Here is a 22,116-nt window from a genome sequence, read left to right as displayed (position 1 = left end):
AAGTGTCCCCACTACAAGTGGAAAGCAGAAGCTCAAACCCGGGCCTTTGCTTGGATCCTTGGTGCATAGTGTTAGATGATGGTCTAGTTTTATTTTTTTTTATTTTTTTTTATTTAAGAAAGGATTAATTAACAAAACCATAGGGTAGGAGGGGTACAACTCCACACAATTCCCACCGCCCAATCTCCATATCCCACCCCCTCCCCCGATAGCTTTCCCATTCTCTATCCCTCTGGGAGCATGGACCCAGGGTCATTGAGGGTTGCAGAAGGTAGAAGGTCTGGCTTCTGTAATTGCTTCCTCGCTGAACATGGGCGTTGACTGGTCGGTCCATACTCCCAGTCTGCCTCTCTCTTTCCCTAGTAGGATGGGTCTCTGGGGAAGCTGAGCTCCAGGACACATTGGTGGTGTCTTCAATCCAGGGAAGTCTGGCCGGCATCCTGATGACACCTGGAACCTGGTGACTGAAAAGAGAGTTAACATACAAAGCCAAACAAATTGTTGAGCAATCATGGACCCAAAGCTTGGAAAAGTGGAGAGGAAGTATTAGGGAGGTACTCACTACAAACTCTAGTATACTTCTGCTTTCTTACTTTGGTGCCATACTCCAAACTCAGTCAATTTCTGCTTTGCGTTTCTACTTCTTTTTTTTTGTTTTTACATGCATAACATTCCCCAGATTCCCATTTAGCAATACAACCCCCACTATTTCATTCATCATTTTTCATGGACCTGTATTCTCCCCACCCACCCACCCACCCCAGAGTCTTTTACTTTGGTGTAATACTCCAATTCCATTTCAGGTTCGACTTGTGTTTTCTTTTCTAATCTTGTTTTTCAACTTCGGCCTGAGAGTGAGATCATCCCATATTCATCCTTCTGTTTCTGACTTATTTCACTCAACATGATTTTTTCAAGGTCCATACAAGATCGGCTGAAAATGGTGAAGTCACCATTTTTTACAGCTGAGTAGTATTCCATTGTATATATATATACCACAACTTGCTCAGCCACTCATCTGTTGTTGGACACCTGGGTTGCTTCCAGGTTTTGGCTATTACAAATTGTGCTGCCAAGAACATATGTGTACACAGATCTTTTTGGATGGATGTGTTGGGTTCCTTAGGATATATCCCCAGGAGGGGAATTGCAGGGTCATAGGGTAGGTCCATTTCTAGCCTTCTGAGAGTTCTCCAGACTGTTCTCCACAGAGGTTGGACCAATTGACATTCCCACCAGCAGTGCAGGAGGGTTCCTTTGACCCCACATCCTCTCCAGCATTTGCTGCTGTTACCTTTTCTGATGTGTGACATTCTCACAGGAGTGAAGTGATATCTCATTGTTGTCTTGATTTGCATTTCTCTGACAATCAGAGACTTGGAGCATTTTTTCATGTGTTTTTCGGCCTTTTGGATCTCTTCTGTGGTGAATATTCTGTCCAATTCCTCCCCCCATTTTTGGATGGGGTTATTTGTTGTCTTGTTGTTGAGTCTGGTAAGCTCTTTATATATGTTGGTTATTAAACTCTTATCTGATGTATGGCATGTAAAGATCTTCTCCCATTCTGTGAGGGGTCTCTTGATTTGGGTAGTGGTTTCTTTTGCTGTGAAGAAGCTTTTTAATTTGATGTAGTCCCATAGGTTTATACTTGCCTTAGTCTTCCTTGTAATTGGATTCGTTTCATTGAAAATGTCTTTAAAATTTATGCGGAAAAAAGTTCTTCCAATATTTTCCTCTAAGTGTCTGATAGCTTCTGGTCTAACATCCAAGTCCTTGATCCACTTGGAATTTACTTTTGTATTTGGTGAAATACAGTGATTCAGCTTCATTCTTCTGCATGTTTCAACCCATTGTTTCCAACACCATTTGTTGAAGAGACTCTGCTTTCCCCATGTAATAGTCTGGGCCCCTTTGTCAAAGATTAGATGTCCATAGGTGTGGGGCCTCATTTCTGGGCTCTCAATTCTATTCCACTGGTCAGTGTGTCTGTTCATGTTCCAGTACCAAGCAGTTTTGATGACAATGGCCCTATAATATAGTTTGAGATCTGGCAGTGTGATGCCTCCGGTTCTGTTCTTTTTTCTCAAGATTGTTTTGGCAATTCTAGGTCTTTTCTGGTTCCAGATAAACATTTGTAGCATTTTTTCCTAAAAAATGTGCTTGGGATCTTGATGGGGATAGCATTAAATTTGTAAATGGCTCTGGGTAATATATTCATTTTGATGATGTTAATTCTTCCAACCCATGAGCATGGAATATCTTTCCACTTCTTTGTGTCTTCTTCAATTTCTTTGAGTAGTGACTCATAATTTTCAGTATACAAGTCTTTCACTTCTTTGGTTAGGTTTATTCCTAGATATTTTATTGTTTTTGTTGCTATAGAAAAAGGAACTGATTTCTGGATTTCAATTTCTTCTAACTTAGTGTTTGCATAGAGGAATGCCACTGACTTTTGAATGTTAATTTTATAGCCTGACACATTACTGTATTGCCTGATGATTTCCAAAAGCTTCTTGCTAGATTCCTTAGGTTTTTCCATGTATACTATCATGTCATCTGCAAATAAGGAGAGTTTGACTTCTTCTCTTCCAATCTGTATTCCTTTAATTCCTTGCTCCTGCCTGATTGCTATGGCAAGAACTTCCAACACTATGTTGAATAGTAATGGTTATAGTGGGCAGCCCTGTCTAGTACCTGATCTGAGGGGAAATGCTTCCAGTTTTTCACCATTGAGTATGATGTTGGCTGTAGGTTTGCTATATATAGACTCCACTATCTTCAGGAATTTTCCATCTATTCCTGTTTTTTGTAGTGTTTTGATCATAAAGGGATGTTGTATTTTGTCAAAGGCTTTCTCTGCATCTATTGATATGACCATGTGGTTTTTGGTCTTGCTTTTGTTGATGTGGTGGATCACATTGATTGATTTACGTATATTAAACCAACCTTGCATGCCTGGGATAAACCCCACTTGGTCATGATGAACAATCTTTTTGATATACTGCTGTATCCGGTTGGCTAGAATTTTGTTCAATATTTTCGCATCTATGTTCATCAGAGATATTGGTCTGTAGTTTTCTTTTTTGGTTGTGTCCCTGTCTGCTTTTGGTATCAGGGTGATGTTGGCTTCATAGAAGCTGGCAGGGAGTATTCCAGTGTCTTCAATCTTCTGGAAGACTTTTAAAAGTAGAGGTATTAGTTCTTCTTTGAAAGTTTTGTAGAATTCATTTGTAAAACCATCTGGTCCAGGACTTTTATTTTTGGGAAGATTTTTGATAACTGTTTCAATTTCATTAGCTGTGATGGGCCTGTTCATGTTATCCACTTCCTCTTTACTTAGTTTTGGAAGTTGGTAGGTATCTAGGAAATCATTCATTTCTTCCAGGTTCTCTAACTTGGTGGCATATAGTTGTTCATAGAAGCCTCGCATGATATGTTGAATTTCTGCAGTGTCTGTTGTGATATCTCCTCTTTCATTTACTATCCGATTTATTTGGGTCTTCTCCCTTTTTTGTTTTGTGAGTCTGGCTAAAGGTTTGTCAATTTTGTTTACTCTTTCGAAGAACCAACATTTACTTTCATTGATCTTTTGTATGGTTTTCCTATTCTCAATGTTATTTATTTCTGCCCTAACTTTAGTGATTTCTGTCCTTCTTGTTGCTTTAGGATTCCTTTGTTGTTCTTCTTCTAGGTCTTTAAGATGTGCAATCAGGCTGTTTATTTGTGCCTTTTCTTGTTTCCTAATGTGTGCTTGTATAGCTATGAACTTCCCTCTTAGGACTGCTTTAGCTGTGTCCCAAATATTTTGATAGCTTGTGTCTTCATTTTCATTGAACTCTCGAAACATTTTGATTTCTTCCTTGATTTCCTCTTTGACCCAGAAGTTGTTAAGAAGTGTACTGTTGAGCTTCCACATTTTGGCACGGTTACTAATCTTTTGTTGATTGTTAAGTGTTAGTTTAATTCCACTGTGGTCTGAGAAGATGCTTGGGATGATTTCAGTGCTCTTGAATAGGCTGATGCTGTCTTTGTGGCCTAACATATGGTCTATCCTTGAGAATGATCCATGTGGATTTGAGTAAAATGTGTATTCCAGTTTCTTGGGATGAATGACTCTGAAAATGTCCAATAGTTCTAGTTTATCTATCTCTTCATTTAGCTCCCTAATGTCTTTACTGATTTTCTTCCTGGATGATCTGTCAAGTTGAGATAGTGGGGTGTTGAAGTCCCCTACTATGATTGTGTTGCTGTTAATATATTGCTATAGCTCTTTCAGTAGAAGTTTGATGTATTTAGATGGCTTCTCATTGGGTGCATAGATATTAATAATTGTTAAGTCCTCTTGATTGACTGATCCTCTGAGCATTTAGTAGTGTCCATTCCTATCTTTTTTAATCTTATCTATTTTAAAGTCTATCATGTCAGATATGAGAATAGCTGTTCCTGCCCTTTTTTGTGGGCCATTGGCTTGAGTGATAGTTTTCCATCCTTTCACTTTAAGTCTGTGTTTGTCTTGTTGCGTTAGGTGAGTTTCCTGTAGACAACATATTGTTGGGTTATGTTTTCTGATCCATCTTCCTACTCTGTGTCTTTTAATAGGTAAATTCAGGCCATTCACATTTATTGATATCAAAGATTGAAGATATTTTAACGCCATTCTTGTAGAGTTTTAGAGTGTTTTGATATATGTTCTATTTGTGGTGGTCTGGTTGTTTATAGGAAACCTTTCAGAACTTCTTTCAAGGCAGGCTTGGTGATGGTTGCTTCCTTCAACTGTTGCTTGTCTGAGAAGGTTTTGATGCTTCCATCTAGTCTGAATGACAATCTAGCAGGATATAGTATTCTTGGCTGAAAGCCTTTCTCATTGAGCACTCGATAGATATCTTGCCATTCTCTTCTGGCCTGTAGTGTTTGTATGGAGAAGTCTGCTGCTAATCTTATGGGTTTTCCTTTGTAGGTGACTCTTTGTTTTTCTCTTGCAGCCTTCAGGATCCTTTCTTTATCCTTATTCCTTTCCAATCTAAGTATGACATGTCTTGGTGTCTTTAGGTCTGGGTTAATTCTGTTTGGGACCCTCTGGGCTTCTTGAATCTTTATGTCTTTGGTGTTGTCTAGACTAGAGAAATTTTCAGCTATTATGGCCTGGAGAACGCTTTCTTCCTCCCCTTCTCTTTCTTCCTCTGGTAAGCCAATAATGCGTATATTATTTCTTTTGAAGTCATCCCATAGGACTCTGTTGTTGTTTTCAGCATCTCTTAATCTCTTTTTGAGATCTCTTACTTCTTCTTTAGTTGTCTCTAATTCATCCTCAATCTTGCTAATTCTGTCTTCAGCCTCATTGATTCTATTCTCTCTGCCCTCTACTGCTTTCTGGAGTTCATCTATTTTGTTGCCCTGCTCTGATACTGTTTTAGCTTGTTCAGCTAGTTGCCTTCTTAGCTCAGCAATTTCAGCTTTCAGCTCTCTAATAACCATGAGATTATTAGAATTTTCTTCCATATTCTCATTTGTTGTTCCTGCAGTTCTGATTACAATTTTTTCAAATTCTTTACTCACTCCTGTTATTATTTCCTTAGCTAATGTTTGGATGTTGAACTCGTTGTTTTTTGCTTCGCCCTCTGGAGGACTTTTAGCTGGACTCTTGTCCTGGTTCGAGTCTCCATTATTTTTTCTTGTTGTTTTAACCATTTTATATAAGTTAACAGTTTTTTCAATCCCTGAGTTGGAGTTCAGTGGTGTAAAAGCCTTTTTTTTTTCCCCTGTAGGCTATGGTAGCCTGAGGGCTTTTAAACTATCAATAGGCTTCTTGGCTTAATCAATGACTCCTGACCAAGAGATAAAGCAGGGTGTGGCAGAGATAATCCAGTGGTTATGCAAAGAGACTTTCACAGCCCTTCAGCTATGCCACCGAGGTATAGGTCTTCTCCTGAGTTTCCCAGTTAGATCTCTGTGCCCTGGTGTCCCTCCCTGTTGCTGCTCCAGATTCTGAGGGTAGTAGCAATGGAGACTCAGAGTTGTACTTGGTGAGTCTCTGGGGAGTCCTTTCCTCCCTTCAGCTGTCCCCTTGTTGGTGGAGCAGACTGGAGGTGGTGTCTCCACTGACAAACTGTCGAACTGTTAGCAGTCACTTAATCTCTCCTTAGGCCCCTCTCTCCTCTCTGTCACCAGCCACGCGTGTTTGTACTCACGGGTGATTTACTGGGTTTCTGTGGTCATTCTAGTCCTGTCTTGTTTCGGTCCGGGTGGTCTCCTTTGGTATTCCTAGTTGATCCGGGAGAGGAGAGGAGAGGAGAGGAGAGGAGAGGAGAGGAGAGGAGAGGAGAGGAGAGGAGAGGAGAGGAGAGGAGAGGAGAGGAGAGGAGAGGAGAGAAAGCGATCTGCTGCTCGTAGCTCCGCCTCCGGAAGTTGAATCCGTCTAGAACTTGGTCTAGTTTTATTTTATTTTATTTTATTTTATTTTACATGTGGATATCCAATTGTTCCAGCACCATTTGTTGAAGAGGCCTTCTTTTCCCCATTTAATGGTTTTGACCCGATTGTCATGTGTATGGGCTTATTTCTGGGCTTTCAAGTCTTGTTCCATTGATCCTGGTGTCCATTATTACTCCGGTACCATGATGTTTTAATTAGTATTGCTTTATAATATAAACTGAAATTGGGGAGAATTTTTTTTCTTTTTTGTCAAAAGTGATTTGGCTATTCATGGTTTCTTTGTGATTCCACACAAATTTTTGGACAAGTTGTTCAGTTTCCTTGAAAAATGCTATTGGAATCTTGATAGGGATTGCACTGAAATGGTAGATTGATTTTGGCAGAATGGCCATTTAATAATGTTTATTCTTCTAATCCAGAAACAAGAAGATTTCTTCTATTGCTGTGCATCCTTCTCTATTTCTCTTATCAATGTCCTATAGTTTTCCTTGTAAAGTCCTTCACTTCCTTTGTAAAGTCCACGCTGAGGTGTATTATTTGGGGGAGCTTCAACTGTAAATGGGATTAAGTTCTTCAACTCCGGTTTTTAAATGATGTCATTTTATTTGCTATACCAAGAAAAAAAAACATTTGAGGCAAGGTCAATCAAAGGATAGTTGGAAAAATCCTTCAGAGGAGATGATGACAGATTAGGCTATGTTGACAGAAAAAGGAACAGAGAACGTGGTGAAGTAAAATAGATTTTGGAGGAAAAGTCGATAAACCTGGGTAGAGGGAAATAAAGATTCAAGAGGAACTCCAAGAACTCTCTCTCTTTAAAAAAAAAAAAAAAAAACTACCAAGAGGATGGTGTTACCAAGACAAGAAAACTGCAGGAGAAACAGCTTTTAGAAAGAATTAAGATGGAATTGCCTACTAACTGTGCAAATGAAGATATCAAGTTGACTGTTGGACATTAAGAGTATCATTTTAGAGAAAACCCTGAGATGGATATATGTACTTTGACCTAATCAGCATTTGATGGTTACTTTAGCTCTGAAATAGATTAAGATTACCTAGAACAGACTTTCTGGGCAAACTTTTGGCAAAGACTTTTGACAAACTTTTTTCTGAAGTTGTACACACTAGATATTTTCATCAGCCCATATCATATGCCTTCTGCCACAGCTACTCAACTTTATCACTACAACTCAAAGTAGACATAGAAGCAGTGCTATGTGTCATGTTTTCCAATAAAACTTTATTGACAAAACAGGTAGTGAGACCTATTTGACCAATAGACTGAAAAGAGAAAGTAGTCCAAGACAAAGCATAAGACACTTCAATACCAATAATTATTATGGCTATTATGACTATAAAATTATATCACTTTCTATGCCAGCCATTCTGGTTTTAATTTAATGTATTCATTTCTCACATAAAAACAGAGATAAAGTAAGAAGGAAGGGGGGAGATAGAGAGGTAAAGGGCAAGAGGGACAACTGCAGCACTGCTTCACCACTCTCAAAGCATTCCCCCTTCAGGTGGGGACCAGGGGCTTGAACCAGGGTCCTTGCACACTATAAGATATATGGTCTACCAGGTGTGCCACTGCCCAACCCCACAGCCACAATTATTAAGTGGTTTAATTATGTCAACTCAGTTTATCTTCACAGTAGTCAAGGGGATGGGTACTGTTATCTTTATTATGTAAATGAGAAAGTTATGACCTAGATTCAAAGTGTAGTTTTCTCTTTAAAAAAAAAAAAAAGCCTTCAGACTCAAGCAACCTAGGTTTCTTCCACCTCAGGACAAATTAATGAGGGTACAGCTTAATACAATGCCCACCACCAGAACTCTGTATGCCACCCCCTCCCCTGATAGCTTTCCTATTCTTTAACCAACTGGGAGTATGGATCCAAGGTCATTGTGGGATGCAGAAAGTGGAAGATGTGGCTTCTGTAATTGAGAAGCCAAAGTTCTAACCAGTTATCTTAACTCTCATTTAGTCTGCATCCATGCCTTTTTCAGATGTAGTTAATAACACTGCCCCTAGGACACTTGTTGCTACCTTCAGCCTATCTCTGGCCTCTGCTTCCCAAAGCCCATCGTGCTTTTCAAACACCAGCTCACAACGCAGGTCACCCTTTCTTTGAAGTCATCTCTCACATCTCCTACTTCTTAGGTAGATTCTTCTTCTTCCCATATCAGTGATCCCACACTTCCTTGGATTTAGTTTTTTCCTGCTAAGTCTTCTTGACTTACCTCTCCACTTGGCTAGATAACTCAAGAGAATATGAAGATGGTTTGGTGTGTGGGATGTGAATTGCTAAGAAATAAGAGAAAAGTGCATTGAAACTGCAAAGGCGGAAAATCACGTATACATACAAGTGACCTTATTGTATTGTCAAGGGACTGCTGTTGGACACTCAGTAAGACAGCTGTTCTCAAACTGTGCGCCTAGGAAGATACTTTGGCGCATACTTACCTGGCAGGGGAAATAAAGCAATCCATCATCATGAAAATAACTCAGGGACTAAAAAAAGAGAAAAAGAAAGTGAAGTGGAGGGGAAAGAAGGAGAGGGGAGAGGAGCCTGCTGCTCAGGTTGTATCCCATAGCACTTAAATCAGAATTCCCAGATTGGCAGCTGCAGTGGGCAGCTGGATTTGAGGAGAACCCTACTGAGCAAAGAAGGAAAAGAGGAGAGAAAAGACTTAGAAATAGCACAGTGGTTTACACAATGGACTTTCATGCCTGATATTCTGAGTTTTTTTTTTTTAGCTCCACTGAAAACAGAGTTGAAATACCACTCTAAGGCATTTATGCAAAAGGTACTCAAACATTAATTTGAAGGGACATAATGCATGTTCATAGATGCATTATTCACAATAGTCAAGGAGTGGAAACAGCCTAAATGCCCATCTACAGATAAAGAAGTTATGGGGTATTTACATTATGGGATACTACTATGCACTCAAAAAAGATAATGGTGTCCTCTTGTACAAAATGGATGGAACTGGAAGTGATTGTGCTTAGCAAAGTAAGTAAAGAAGTGAAAGACAACTAATGGATGGTTTCACTCATATCTAGAATTTAAACAACTGAAATACATGAACTTTCAAAAAAAACAGAAACTGTGTCTAAGACTTTGTGAAAGCCATAGTTAAGCAGGGACACAGAACTTTGATGGTGGAAGCAGTGTGGAACTATACCCTATAATCTTACAGTCTTACAAACCACTATTAATTACAAATAAAAATTGGTAGAAAAAACTTGGTCAAATTTTAAAATAAATAAATAAATAAATAAAACAGAGCTGAGCAGTGCTCTGAGTAGGAGACAGAGAGAAAGAGAAAGAGAGAAAAGAGCTTCTCCCACAGAGACCTTGAGGGACTGCTGTTTACTGAAGAGGTTTTTTTTCCCAGCAAAGTTGTTAGTCTTGTCTTTTTAGAATATTTTCTTCCTGCCATAGAACAAGGTGTGTTTATACAATAAATCACAACTGAGTGAAACATTTCTAATTATTAAACACCCCCCATGTTACTGGGGGGGATTGATTCATTGTGGATTAAATAACTCTTAAGCTTCTCTTGAAGTAACTAAATTAGAGCAGTCAGCCAGAAAAATAAGAAAACAATCTTACTGAAGTGCATGCACCTCATTTGTGACACATAATATGTTTAAATTGCTTTATCGACTTCACAAAGAAGCACAGCAGATTGATCACAAGTGATAACACTGTGATTGCTTCTAACTTGGTGCGAGGAGTCATATTTCAAATTCAATGTGAGTGTTAAACTTCGATTTCACCTAACAGCAATGAGTTTCATGCACTTAGTACAAGTATGTCCCCATGTGGTCCAGAGGGAGTGCTTTTCAGCAAGTTTTGAACTATTATCTCTTAAATATGTGTTGAGACATTTTTCCTTTTCAGAGATTTGTGAGGTTGTTCGGTGTAGATATTTTTGTTGTTGTTGTTGTATGTTTATGAGAGAGAGGACAGAGCAGTAATCTGACATATGCAGGGGTGAGGATCGAACCCAGGACTTTATGTTTGCAAGTCCTGAGCTGTACCATTGTGCCATCTCCCAGACTACTAAGATTATTTTAGTTTAATACAAATCCTCTTGCCCCTCAGGGGTCTTCCAATTTTAGTAAAAAGTAAGAGATAATAAAGATCTTCATGGGGCCAGGTAGTGGTGCACCTGGTAGAGTGCATGTGTTATAATACACAAGGACTCAGTTTCAAGCCACCGGCCCCTGCCCATAGCAGGGAAGCTTTGTGAGTGGTGAAGCTGGGCTGCAGGTGTCTCTCTGTCTCTCCTCCTCTCTGTCACCCCTCTCCCTTCTTGATTTCTGACAGTCTCTATCCATAAGTAAAGATTATTAAAAAAAAATCTAAAAAAAATATATTTTCAAAACCTTTTTCCCCCCGTTTTACCATTGTATGTATGCCCATCAGAGAGGAGTGTTAGAAGCTAACACTGGAATTCAAACACATTTAGAGATTTCTGAAATTTGTTTTAAGTGTTACTTTGGAATCAAAGTTGAGATTCTGGCAAAATTATAATTGATATTGTTACTGATGAAAAGCAAGAAATTGCTTGGATTTATGCCCTCAATAAAATAGAAAAAGAGCCAGGAAACTGTACTGGGCAAAACTGCAAAATTAGATGGGTTTGACATGCAACTTCTACCCAGGGGAAAAAAAAAAAAAAAAAAGACTTGCAATATGTGTGTTTGCCAGGAAAGAAAATGGCTTTATTGAAAGGTTCATTTTCAGATTAGCTTTGGGAAACTTGAGATAAATAAATGAGATCAGACAAAAAACATAAGGGCTCGATACTTTTTTCCTGAGATTTTCAGAAAAGAGTCATTTTGTCTAGTGAAATGTTTAGACATTTTCAGTATGGATCAAGTGTTAATGGTAATGTTGTGTCCTTAAACACATTTGTGAATAAATCTATTTGTTTTAAGAGAAATCAGGATGTAAAGACACTAGTAAAAGGTAAGCTGTGTTCATTATTCCTTGTGGTAACCTTCCTGCTTTCTAGAATGTTAGAGTTCAGTTTCCTGGTTCAAGTGTACCCATTTAGATAAAAATCCTTTACTTTGAATAGTTAGGTTACAATTTTTTTCTTTTTTAAAATTTCTTTATTGGGGGAGTAGGGGTTTACAGTTGACTGTAAAATACAATCGTTTGTACATGCATAACATTTCCAGTTTCCCACATAACAACTCAACCCCCATTTAGGTCCTCCTCTGCCTTCATGTTCCAGGACCTAAGGCCTCCCTCCCACCCCAGAGTGTTTTACTCAGATGTAACACACCAACTGCAGTCCAAGCTCTGCTTTGTGTTTTCACTTCTGATCTTGTTTTTCAACTTCTGCCTGAGAGTGAGATCATCCCATATTCATCCTTCTGTTTCTGACTTATTTCACTTAACATGATTTTTTTCTAAGCTCCATCCAAGATTGGCTGAAAGCGGTGAAGTCACCATTTTTAATAGCTGAGTAGTATTCCATTGTATATATGTACCACAACTTGCTCAGCCACTCATCTGGATTGCTTCCAGATTTTGACTATTCCAAATTGTGCTGCTATAAACATAGTTATATACAAATCTTTTCGTATGGGTGAGTTTGGTTAGTTAGGATATATCCCCAGGAGAAGAATTACAGGGTCGTAGGGTAGGTCCACTTCTAGCCTTTTGAGAGTTCTCTAGACTGCTCTCCACAGGGGCTGGACCATTTGACATTCCCACCAGCAGTGCAGAAGGGTTCCTTTGACCCCACAACCTCTCCAGCAATTTGTTGCTGCTACCTTGTCTGATATATGACATTCCCACAGAAGTGAAGTGGTATCTCATTGTTGTCTTTATTTGCATTTCTCTGTCAGTGACTTGGAGCATTTTTTCATATGTTGATTGGCCTTTTAGATCTCTTCTATGGAGAATATCATGTTCACATCCTCTCCCCATTTTTGGATAGGGTCATTTGTTTTCTTGTTCTTGAGTTTGGCGAGCTCTTTATATATTTTGGTTATTAGCCTCTTGTCTGATGTATGGCTTATAAAGATCCTCTTCCACTCTGTGGGAGGTCTCTTTGTTTGGGTGGTGGTTTCATTTGTTGTGCAAAAACTTTTTAATTTAATATAGCCCCACTGGTTTATTTTTGTTTCAGTCTTCTTTGTAATTGGACTCATTTCATTGAAGATGTTTTTAAATTTTATACAGAAAAGAGTTCTGCCATTTTCCTCTATTTGATAGTTTCTGGTCTAACATTCAGGTCTTTAATCCACCTGGAACTTACTTTTGTGTTTGATGAAATATAATGGTTCAGTTTCATTCTTCTGCACGTTTCAACCCAATTTTTTCAACACCATTTGTTAAGAGACTCCCCTTCCCTCCATTTAATAGTCTGGGCACCTTTGTCAAAGATTAGATGTTCTCAGTTGCAATCTTTCAAGACACTTTATTGCTAAATATCCACAGGCTCTACCTGGGTATTTTCCATCACTTCAAGTCGTCTTTTTTTTTAATTTATTCATTTATTTTTATATTACAGAATTACATGTCGACTGGGGTTTGAACCCACACCATTCCCACAACCAGAGTTCTGAGTCTTCACTCTCCTCACTGCAACCTATCATCTTTGGTTTTTTATTTCTCTGACCTCCTCTCAACTCAGTGACTCCTTGCTACATTTCAAAAATCGTCAGCACTTAAAGACTCCCTTGTAAGGCAATAGTGTGTTTGTCTCTATGTTACACACACATAGTACTAGCGACTTGGAGGCAAGGAGCATGATTTTCTGAACAGGCATGTACCCATTGCCTCCCTATTTTGTGCTTACCAGACATCCCACAGATGTTTTACTAATGATCAGAATACCCACCTTCCTCCAGTACTCTCATTGCACAATTCCATGTTGCACTTGACTGGAACGGCATGCCCAAAGTTCATGTCTCACTATTGAATGCTGCAATATCATATTGTTTTGTGGTTTCTCCAGAGGGAAATACCAACAAGGGCACACATTCCTGGACCAGCAGGAACCCAAGAGATCCAACCGAGGATTCAGTCCTGTAGACTGAGTCTCCCAATGAAAAAGAAAGACCCCCCAACTTAAAAAGAAAGCATTTCCCACTGTTACAGAGTCTAGAACACATGTACATGTGGACACATACATATTCCACCATCCATAGGAAAAGCATGCTATTAATAGCCACCTCTGTGAACTATAGTTATAGTCTGGTTCAATATTAACTAGCATCTTAGTTCAAAGACATAGTGATTCTTTTTATGTTGATTTATAACAGTTTCATCGGCTTCAAATGTGCAGTTTTATATTTCAACATCTGCATATACCATTTTAGGATCACTACAGAAACTCTAGTTTCCATCCACCAAATATGGTGAGTCTTAGAGAATACCTTGTACATCATAAGTAAGATTGGAAATAATCTCAAAAGCAAATATGAATGAGAACAAAATAATGAATGTACAGTTTTTCACTTATGACTGTTAAGAACGTTTCCCAGCATGAACAGACAGAGGAAGCTGCTGTAACAGAGGAATATTCTTCATGTAAGGGTATTGGCTCACCATCTCCTTTGTACACTTATAAACTAAACATAATACAGAATGGAGCAAAGCTAATTTAAGCTTGAGGTCTCATGTAGATATGTAGATTGAAATTTCAATGTAGATTAAAAATTACCAGGCACAAGGAAGAGAATAAAATTCATAGACACCAGTGGCATTTTCAAATGTGGCTTTCCTTGACATGTTTTTAAACCTATGGGACCTGTGCATCATTAGTAAGATGGTTGGATCCTACTATTAAAAGCCAATCAGTGACATTCATCAGCAGATTTAACTACTAACAACCATAAGACTAGATTAATGTTTTGGAGTCAGTTGTCAGACTCGTTACTACTGGATTTTCTCTGGATCATGCTAATAAACTAGATTATTGATTTTAGGATTTTCTGTATATCCAAGGATATTCTCTAAGATGTATTTATAACATTTCATGCTTAAGTTGTCAACCAAGATGACATAACAATGAGTAATCATCATCTAATCATGTTGAAAGGGGTTAAAAGCAGCCTATAAAATGAATCTGCCCAGCTTCAGAGTAACAGAAGTGTTCTTGTAGTCACTCCTCCAGCTGAGTGGAGGTCAGCCCTACCTGTGCTTCCCATCTTCCCCAGGAATTAGCTGCATTCATAGCTTAAGACCTTTGGTAGTCATAAGTCTGCTCCCCAATGTGTTTGAATGGCAGGGGAGCTCAGAAGACACCTAAACCTAAATAGGATCTTAGCACTTTAGGTGCTATTTCAAAGTAAAGCAGGCTGAGTTGCTGTGTTGGTGATAGTGTTTATTCATCTGTCTGTCTTGTTGCATGTGTATGGATGTAGGCTTCTTGGTGTATATGCCCAGCTCTTGAAGCGTATGAGGGTAGTGAACGTATGCGTAGTGTGTGTGTATATGTAAAGTAGAAATCAAACCAGGGTAAAAAAATGAACTACTGTATGCAAGAATTATATGAAGTGCACCCAGCTGCCGGCAGCAATTGCTACATGCAGGCCACTGATTATTACGCGTATTTTGAAGATAGTCCGGGTTTCAGTGGTTGCAACGTTCAGACTGTGCCCAGTAACAACATATATATGGAACAGGCCTGGGCAGTGAATCAGCCTTATACCTGTAGTTTCCCTGGAAACATGCTGAAGAGCACGGACTCGGACTTGGACATGGCCCTGAGTCAATACAGCCAACCTGAATATTTCTCTGAAGAAAAGCCTACTTTTTCTCAAGGGCAGTCGCCATCATACTCACAAAAAAAAGGTAGGGGGCGATTTCCTTTAATTTGTTCAAAGTTTCCCGTCTTTGTTTCCATCATGTTTTAAAGTTACAGTCCGCACCAGCCTCATCAAATCTTTCTCTTTGAATGCTAAATGTTGGAAATTAAAAACAGCAGTGAAAAGAGGTTGCTAGGTGATTGAAAGGGATCGTGAGCAGCAAAGATTTCCAAGCACTTTTTTTTACGAAAGCTGGACTGAGTTGGATTTTTAGACTATGGTATAGGGGGAAAGAGATATTGTGTGTGTGTGTGTGTGTGTGTGTGTGTGTGTGTGTGTGTGTGTGTGTCTAATTTTGCCCAAAGTGAATATTGTCAGTTTATTCGCTGAGGAAGACAAACCCTGTAGCATTTGTAGTGTGATTATTCTTCTCATTCAGGTTCAGGTTAAAAAGTCATTTGACTTTTTCTAGGAGCATCACATTAAAAGTTTATTTTTATTAACTAGCAAAATATTTGCATGATTTTTGATGGTACTGTCATACTGATATGTTAGTATTCATAAATGTTCCTTTGAATATATTTACTTATCCATGCAAACTAAAGAATCTATTTGTAGTCCTATCTGGCTATATAGGAGAATGTAAAAATCACCAAAAAACTGACACTTTATCTTGCCATTGTCCCTAAGTATGAAATGTCTGCAGCAGATCTTTATAAATGAGTGAAATATGCTGCAAGATATCCAATACTAACACAAGTATAATTTCCATTTAATTTAATATACAATGTGGTTTTATAGTGATGTTTGATCTTCTCATAGAACATGTCTTATATTACTTTTTTAAAAAGTAATATATATATATATATATATATATTATAAAAGAGGGGGCAAACAGGTTGTAGCCAGGGACTTTGTAGCAAATTCACATAAGGATGCTTTCGAAAATGCTTAAAACTAGTGCAAATATGTCAAAAAAAAAAAAAACTTTTTTCTGTGCCTTTGGGACATTCCATAGGAAACCAAATTTACTGGTTTCTAGAATATGCAAAGTTATGATGTCTCTTGATCTTCAAAGGTAAATTTTTCTGTGAAATTATCTGAAAACATAATGTGGGTTATTTGATTGTGACCTACTGTAACTGAAAGTTGAAAGTAGCTCATTCTGAAAACCAGTAAATGACATTTTAAAAAAAACCCTAAAGCTAACACCCCCCCCCCACTTTTGTTCTTACTATATGTTGTCTTTGTGTTTTCTGTGCTATTTTATAACTCCCAAATATAAAATATGACGGGAGGGAGCATGACCGTATTCAATCATTTGTCAGTTGATTCATTAAGTTTCACATCTTCTTGAAGGACAGTAGCATTTCTCCTGTGTGATACGGAGCACACCAAGTAAGTCTCCTAAGGAGAACATTTGAGAGAGATTGTGTATTCACTGTTTTTACTTCCAGTTATAATTTACCTTTAGAAAGAAGGGATTAGCACTGCCTCATTAGAAATGCCAGAACATATCCTTCATAATGTGAAAGGGTCACAAGAAAATGGTGTCTGTTTCTTTACTTGGGCATTTTTGAAAATCCTGCAATTCCTAAAAATGCCTGCAAAACTTTTCAGGCTCTTTGACTCTTTTGTTTTCTCACTGGATTTTCTTTAGACAGCTCTGGAGATGGTCGTGTATAAAATGTGAAGCCAGGGATGATTCTTTACTAATTAGTTTGATGCATGAACTGGAGGGGAAGACACATTGTATGCATTTATTGATGTAATTTCTTAAAGCCATATGTTGTTGAAAGGCTCCTGCCACCTGCCAAACTCACTAAATCAAAGCAGGCAAATATTCTTAAATGCACCATTATTTACTGTAACAAATCTTTACCTAAATCCCAGTAAAACTAAACCCAGCTGTTAACTGTCTCTTAGAACACCCAACACATTTATCCATATTGATCCACTGTAGATTTCTATTGTTGTTGGATGACATCAGTAGTATCTCCTTAAGGAGAAATTAAGAATATAAGCAGGTGTTTAGTGGGGCAGACCTCATTATTCCAATTGGATTTTTATCTGATTTCATAAAATGTATAATTGCTTCATCTGTGTTTGTCACTATCACTACAGCTCTGTAAATTCATCAATTATGCAGCTGACTTTATTATATTTTTAAGAATGGCTTATTCTCTAGCTTTTTAGTTAGTATTACAGTATGTAGAGAAGAATTGTAATCTTGTACAAAATTTATTACAAGTAATTTTTAGCTGAAGTAGAGGAAGACTACATAATCCCAAGTTAAGGGAGTTTGTCTTGGTGGTAGATTGTACAATAATTGTAGTTTTCTTTGTGTTGTTTTGCTAAGTTTTCACATGTATAGCCAAGAGGAAAAAATATATATCAGTGAAGCACTGAGAACATTAAGACTGAGACAGAATTTAGTTCACCAAATCACCCTCAAAAAAAATAATAATAATGAAGAGGAAAAGAATATAATTTTCACAAGAGGTCTGAAAGGCATAATATTAAGTTTGTCAGATATTTCATACAGGTAATGAAGAAACAGTTTTTTATTTTGCAAAGTGAGCAAATTAAACGAAACTAGCCATCACATAGATCTGAGCTCCTTATTTCTTCTTGTAAACAGTAGAGCTTTGGTTTATTAGTGAAAATAAGCCATCACAGCCCTTCCGGATGATACACTTGCTCAGGAACCCAGCAGAGGAAGAGGAAGAGAAAGAGGGAGCATCTAGTCAGGATGTCCGGTCTTCTTTGTGGCTGCGGTTTCAGTGTAATTAAAAGTTGATGCCTTTTTTTCCCCCTTCCTTCCTTCCTTCCTTCCTTCCTTCCTTCCTTCCTTTCTTTCTTTCTTTGTTTCTTTCTTTCTTTCTTTCTCCCTCCCTCCCTCCCTCTTTCTTTCTTTCTTTCTTTCTTTCTTTCTTTCTATTTTTGGTGGGAGAAGGGGGAAATGTAGTAAGAAGTGTCTGGCTGTTAGATCAACTTCAGTTACATTCCAAGACTTCCAAACAGCTTGAGTCTGACTGCGTGCGGGCAGCTTTGCTAGTCTGCCTCTGGTCCAGTTTAAACGGAACCTTTCCCAGTAGTGTCTGTTCTTTTTGACCCTCCTCTGCAGGATTGTTTGCTTGACATCCTTCATGCCATCTTAATAGGAATTGTGGGTCCAAAAAGCTGCTCATATGCTGGGATCAGAGTTGGTTATCACATCTAAGATAATAAGAATTCCCTGTAGCTGAACCAGGACTAGAGAGGGGAATTTGCCCTGTTCAGTTTGGGTTTGGGGCTTTCATTGTGAGTGTTCTTGTCCTAGAGCCACATTTTCAGTATTGTAAAAAGAAAACTTAATAAATGGAACAGGAACAACACATAGGGCTGTTCTGTCTGAATCTGCTTTTTTTTTTTTTTTTCCTTTTTCCCCTCTGTCTCTGGAACAGGGATCTGAGTCTTTTTTTTTTTTTCCTCTCTAGCTCTGCTGACCTCATGTGAATAATTGTGTAGAAATTAGAAATGGAAATTAAATGGTAAGGTAGAGGGTGTTTAAAGTGACCCACATCAAGAGGATTGGATTAAAAAGAAGAGTTAAGCCCCAAAGAAATAGGATCTCTAATTAGAATTTCCTTGACCTCTTTTAAAGTTGAAATTGATTGCTGTACAGAAGGGTTGAGATGGGGAAGCACCATAGTCTACCTAAAAAATAAAATTAAAAAAAGTTACATAAAAAGCAGGTATCCTTACACCCTAAAGGAAAAGTTATGAGTCCTATTACCTAATTCAAAATCTCAAATAGTAGATGGACACATGCTGTCTAAATTCCTCTTTCTTAGCTTTTACTTCTTTTTCTTCACTTTGTATCTCTGCATCTCTAAACCCTATGTGTCCTCTATCTCTCTCTTCCAAAGTCTTCCTCTTCCTCCTCCTCCTCCTCCTCCTCCTTTTTCTTTTTCTTCTTCTTCTTCTTCTTCTTCTTCTTCTTCTTCTTCTTCTTCTTCTTCTTCTTCTTCTCCTTCTCCTTCTCCTTCTCCTTCTCCTTCTCCTTCTCCTTCTTCTTCTTCTTCTTCTTCTTCTCTCTCTCTCCCTCTCTCTCTCTCCTATGCCTGCTCTTCTTATCTAAATTGAATTTATTTAATGTTTAGTAGTTTATTTTAAATTTCACATTAGAGACAGAGAGGGAGAAAAAGAGACAGAAATAGAAGAGTCACCACAGCATTGAATCACAATCTTGGGGTCTTCCCCTGATGCAGTCTGTACCGTTCCTATGTAATGTCAATGCTTAATGCTTGAACCTGGGTCCTCACACAGGGTAAGCCATGTGCTCTCCCAGATTCTCCTGACCCTGGAATTTGTTTGATTTAAACACATATTTGACTGTTCTACTCAGTGAACTATGTGTTTTTACAGTGTAATTAATACTTTAGTGATTTAACTGCAGATTTTTCTCTAATGCTTATGTAGATGTAAGGATGCTCATGTAACTTTAAAGTCTTTAATTAAGCACTAATATGTATTTGACACTATATACTATTAAGAGACAGCACAACTCCAAAAAAATAAAAGAACCACTTCTTTAAATATAGGATGCATTCACCGTTCAAAAGGTTAAGTGCAAGTACTTCTCAGCACTGAGAAGTGGAAGAAGAGGGGGAACAGTAGCAGTTTTAAGATCATGTTTAAGTGCAGCTAAAAGTTTAAACTGACTGCGGGCCAAGCAGTAGTGCAAGGATTTAAGCACACAGAGCGCAAAGCCAAGGACCAGCATAAGGACCCCAGTTTGAGCCCCCGGCTCCCCACCTGAAGGGGGATCATTTCACAAGCAGTGAAGCAGGTCTGCAGATATTTATCTTTCTCTCCCCCCTCTGTCTCCCCCTCCTCTATCCTATCCAACAACAGTAACAACAACAAGTGAAAGCTTCCCGAGTGGCAGAGCTGGGCTGCAGGTGTCTCTCTGCCTCTCTCCCTCTCTGTCTCCCCCTCCTTTCTCATTCCTCTCTGTCTATCCAATAATAAATAAATAAAGCATTTAAAAAGTTTTTTTTAAGTTTATACTGACTCTTCTTTATTTTCTTTCCTGAGAATTAATTATCTGTCTTGTCAAAGTCATGCTCTTTAAGGATATCACTTGGTACCGTGACCTCCTCCTAAATACAGCAGCCCCTGCTAGTCCTGGAGATGAGAACTAATAGGAGGAATCCAAAGCGTTCTGAGTAACTGAAGTCAGGTGCCTGCTGCCTGGGGATGAAAAGTTGGTAATGCGTATTTCCCACATAGAGGGTTGACATCTACCACCCTCCATGCATACGTTCCCAATAACTCAAAGATGTCTCAGCTCCCAGCATTCATATATCCTAAGCTTGGGAACCAATTGCTTTTCATGCCACCATTTCTCTGGTTCAGCTTTTATGACCCATTTTCTCCGTCTCACCAGTGCTCAGTTGGTGTCTATATTCTTTCTTGAGCAGAACAATAACTGCTGAACGGCATGCGCTGTCCTTGGTACCACCCTCACCTCTGCTCCCTCTGTGCTAGCTATTGAAGAGAAATTCCTCAGCTCTCCTAAAGACTCCAGAATGGGCTTTTCAGAATTTGTTGCACCCCACCTCTCCTCAGGTTGTCTTGCTCTTCTCTCTACGTGTTTACCCTCCTCTCCCCTGCAGCTTCCTGGCATTCTGTAGTCATTCTGCTCTGCCCTCTGCCCTCTGCCCTCTTCCCTCTGCTCTCAGCACAGGGAGACTTCCTGTGCTGGTTTCAGAACCTTTCCTTAAGCCGGCCCTTGAGCTTTGCACCATCAGAACCTTTCTATGACCTTAAAATCAAACACTAACTCCACCAACTCTTAAATGTTCTAGAGTTCTGTGACTTTGGGCTTCTTCCCAGATCTTCTATTCTAAAAGTTTTGTTTATGCACGATCCCCGTTGTGCCACACTGGTCCCCATTCCTGATGATGCTTCTTTCTAGCCGCCCTTTCTCCCTCTCTCTGTCAACTGCGCTCTGCTGCATACCCATCACTCCAATCTCCTTCACCTCAGGTCACTAACTCAGTCACCCAACCTCCTCTATTTAACCAGAGCCATATTTTCTACAACACCCCTACATCCAACTGGCCTTGGTTTCAAAAGCAAGTGTCCTTTATTTATACAATAGTGCTGATCCATTTCTCTGAGTCACCTTTTATTGAAAAAAGAAAATAAAGTATATGGATTGTGTATTAAACCAGGGTTTCTCAGCCTCTACACTCTTAATGCTTAGGTCCAGATAATTCATCATGGGAGCCATCCTGTGTCTTGTCGAATACTAAAAATGTCTCTAGATATTCCCAAATGTGCCCTGGGGGTGGGGGACAAAATCATCCCTGGCTGAGAACTATTGAATTAGAAGAGTTAATATTTAGAGAACATCTGAGGTAAGGGATATTTTGTAGGGTCGGGATGATAGCTCACGGTGTTAAAGTACAGGTTTTAAGCTAAGACAGCAGAGGTCCCAGTTTCAATCCTCAGTGCCATCATAAGCCAAAGCTAAGCATCTCTTTCTATCTATCTATCTCTCATAAAAATTGGTAGATATCTCTCTTTCTTTTAACCACAGCACTACCTAACTGTGGTTTATGTTGCTGCTGGAGATAGAACTTGAGATCTTTGTTGTCTCAGCCACAAAGTCTGTTGCACTACCCCTGTTGCTATCTCCCCACTCCCCAAATAAATACTTCTTTAAAGGATCGTTTGGAAGGAGTCTTTTTTGTAATGGGAAATTCCTTCAGTTTTCAGAATGAGTGGTGCAGATTTTTGTATGTTGAGTTGTTTTAAGTGTATTGTACTTGAACACCCATACACACATGGACACGCGATGGGCTGCATACACACACATGTGTTAGACACCATCCCGTAGTCTG

At 38.8% G+C, this 22,116-nt stretch overlaps 1 protein-coding gene across 15 annotated transcripts in view; it reads left to right on the top strand.

Annotated features, from left to right (window-relative positions):
- THRB (thyroid hormone receptor beta) overlaps window positions 1-22,116 on the top strand; it is a 480,256-nt gene that overhangs the window by 392,777 nt on the left and 65,363 nt on the right. Inside the window, exon 1 of one of the 15 annotated variants that reach the window (XM_007517163.3) lies at window positions 14,668-15,266. The exons of the other annotated variants lie outside the window; for them this stretch is intronic. Within the exon in view, the coding sequence (XP_007517225.1) occupies window positions 14,939-15,266 (328 nt within the window). The 5' untranslated portion in view covers window positions 14,668-14,938. Of the gene's footprint in view, window positions 1-14,667; window positions 15,267-22,116 lie in introns of those variants that run through there. 15 annotated transcript variants of the gene reach the window in all.

This window comes from Erinaceus europaeus, chromosome 21, assembly GCF_950295315.1.
Source record: "Erinaceus europaeus chromosome 21, mEriEur2.1, whole genome shotgun sequence".
Taxonomy (NCBI): Eukaryota; Metazoa; Chordata; class Mammalia; order Eulipotyphla; family Erinaceidae; genus Erinaceus; species Erinaceus europaeus.
The sequence above is the reverse complement of the archived record's forward strand: the minus strand, read 5'-3'. Positions and strand labels throughout refer to the sequence as shown.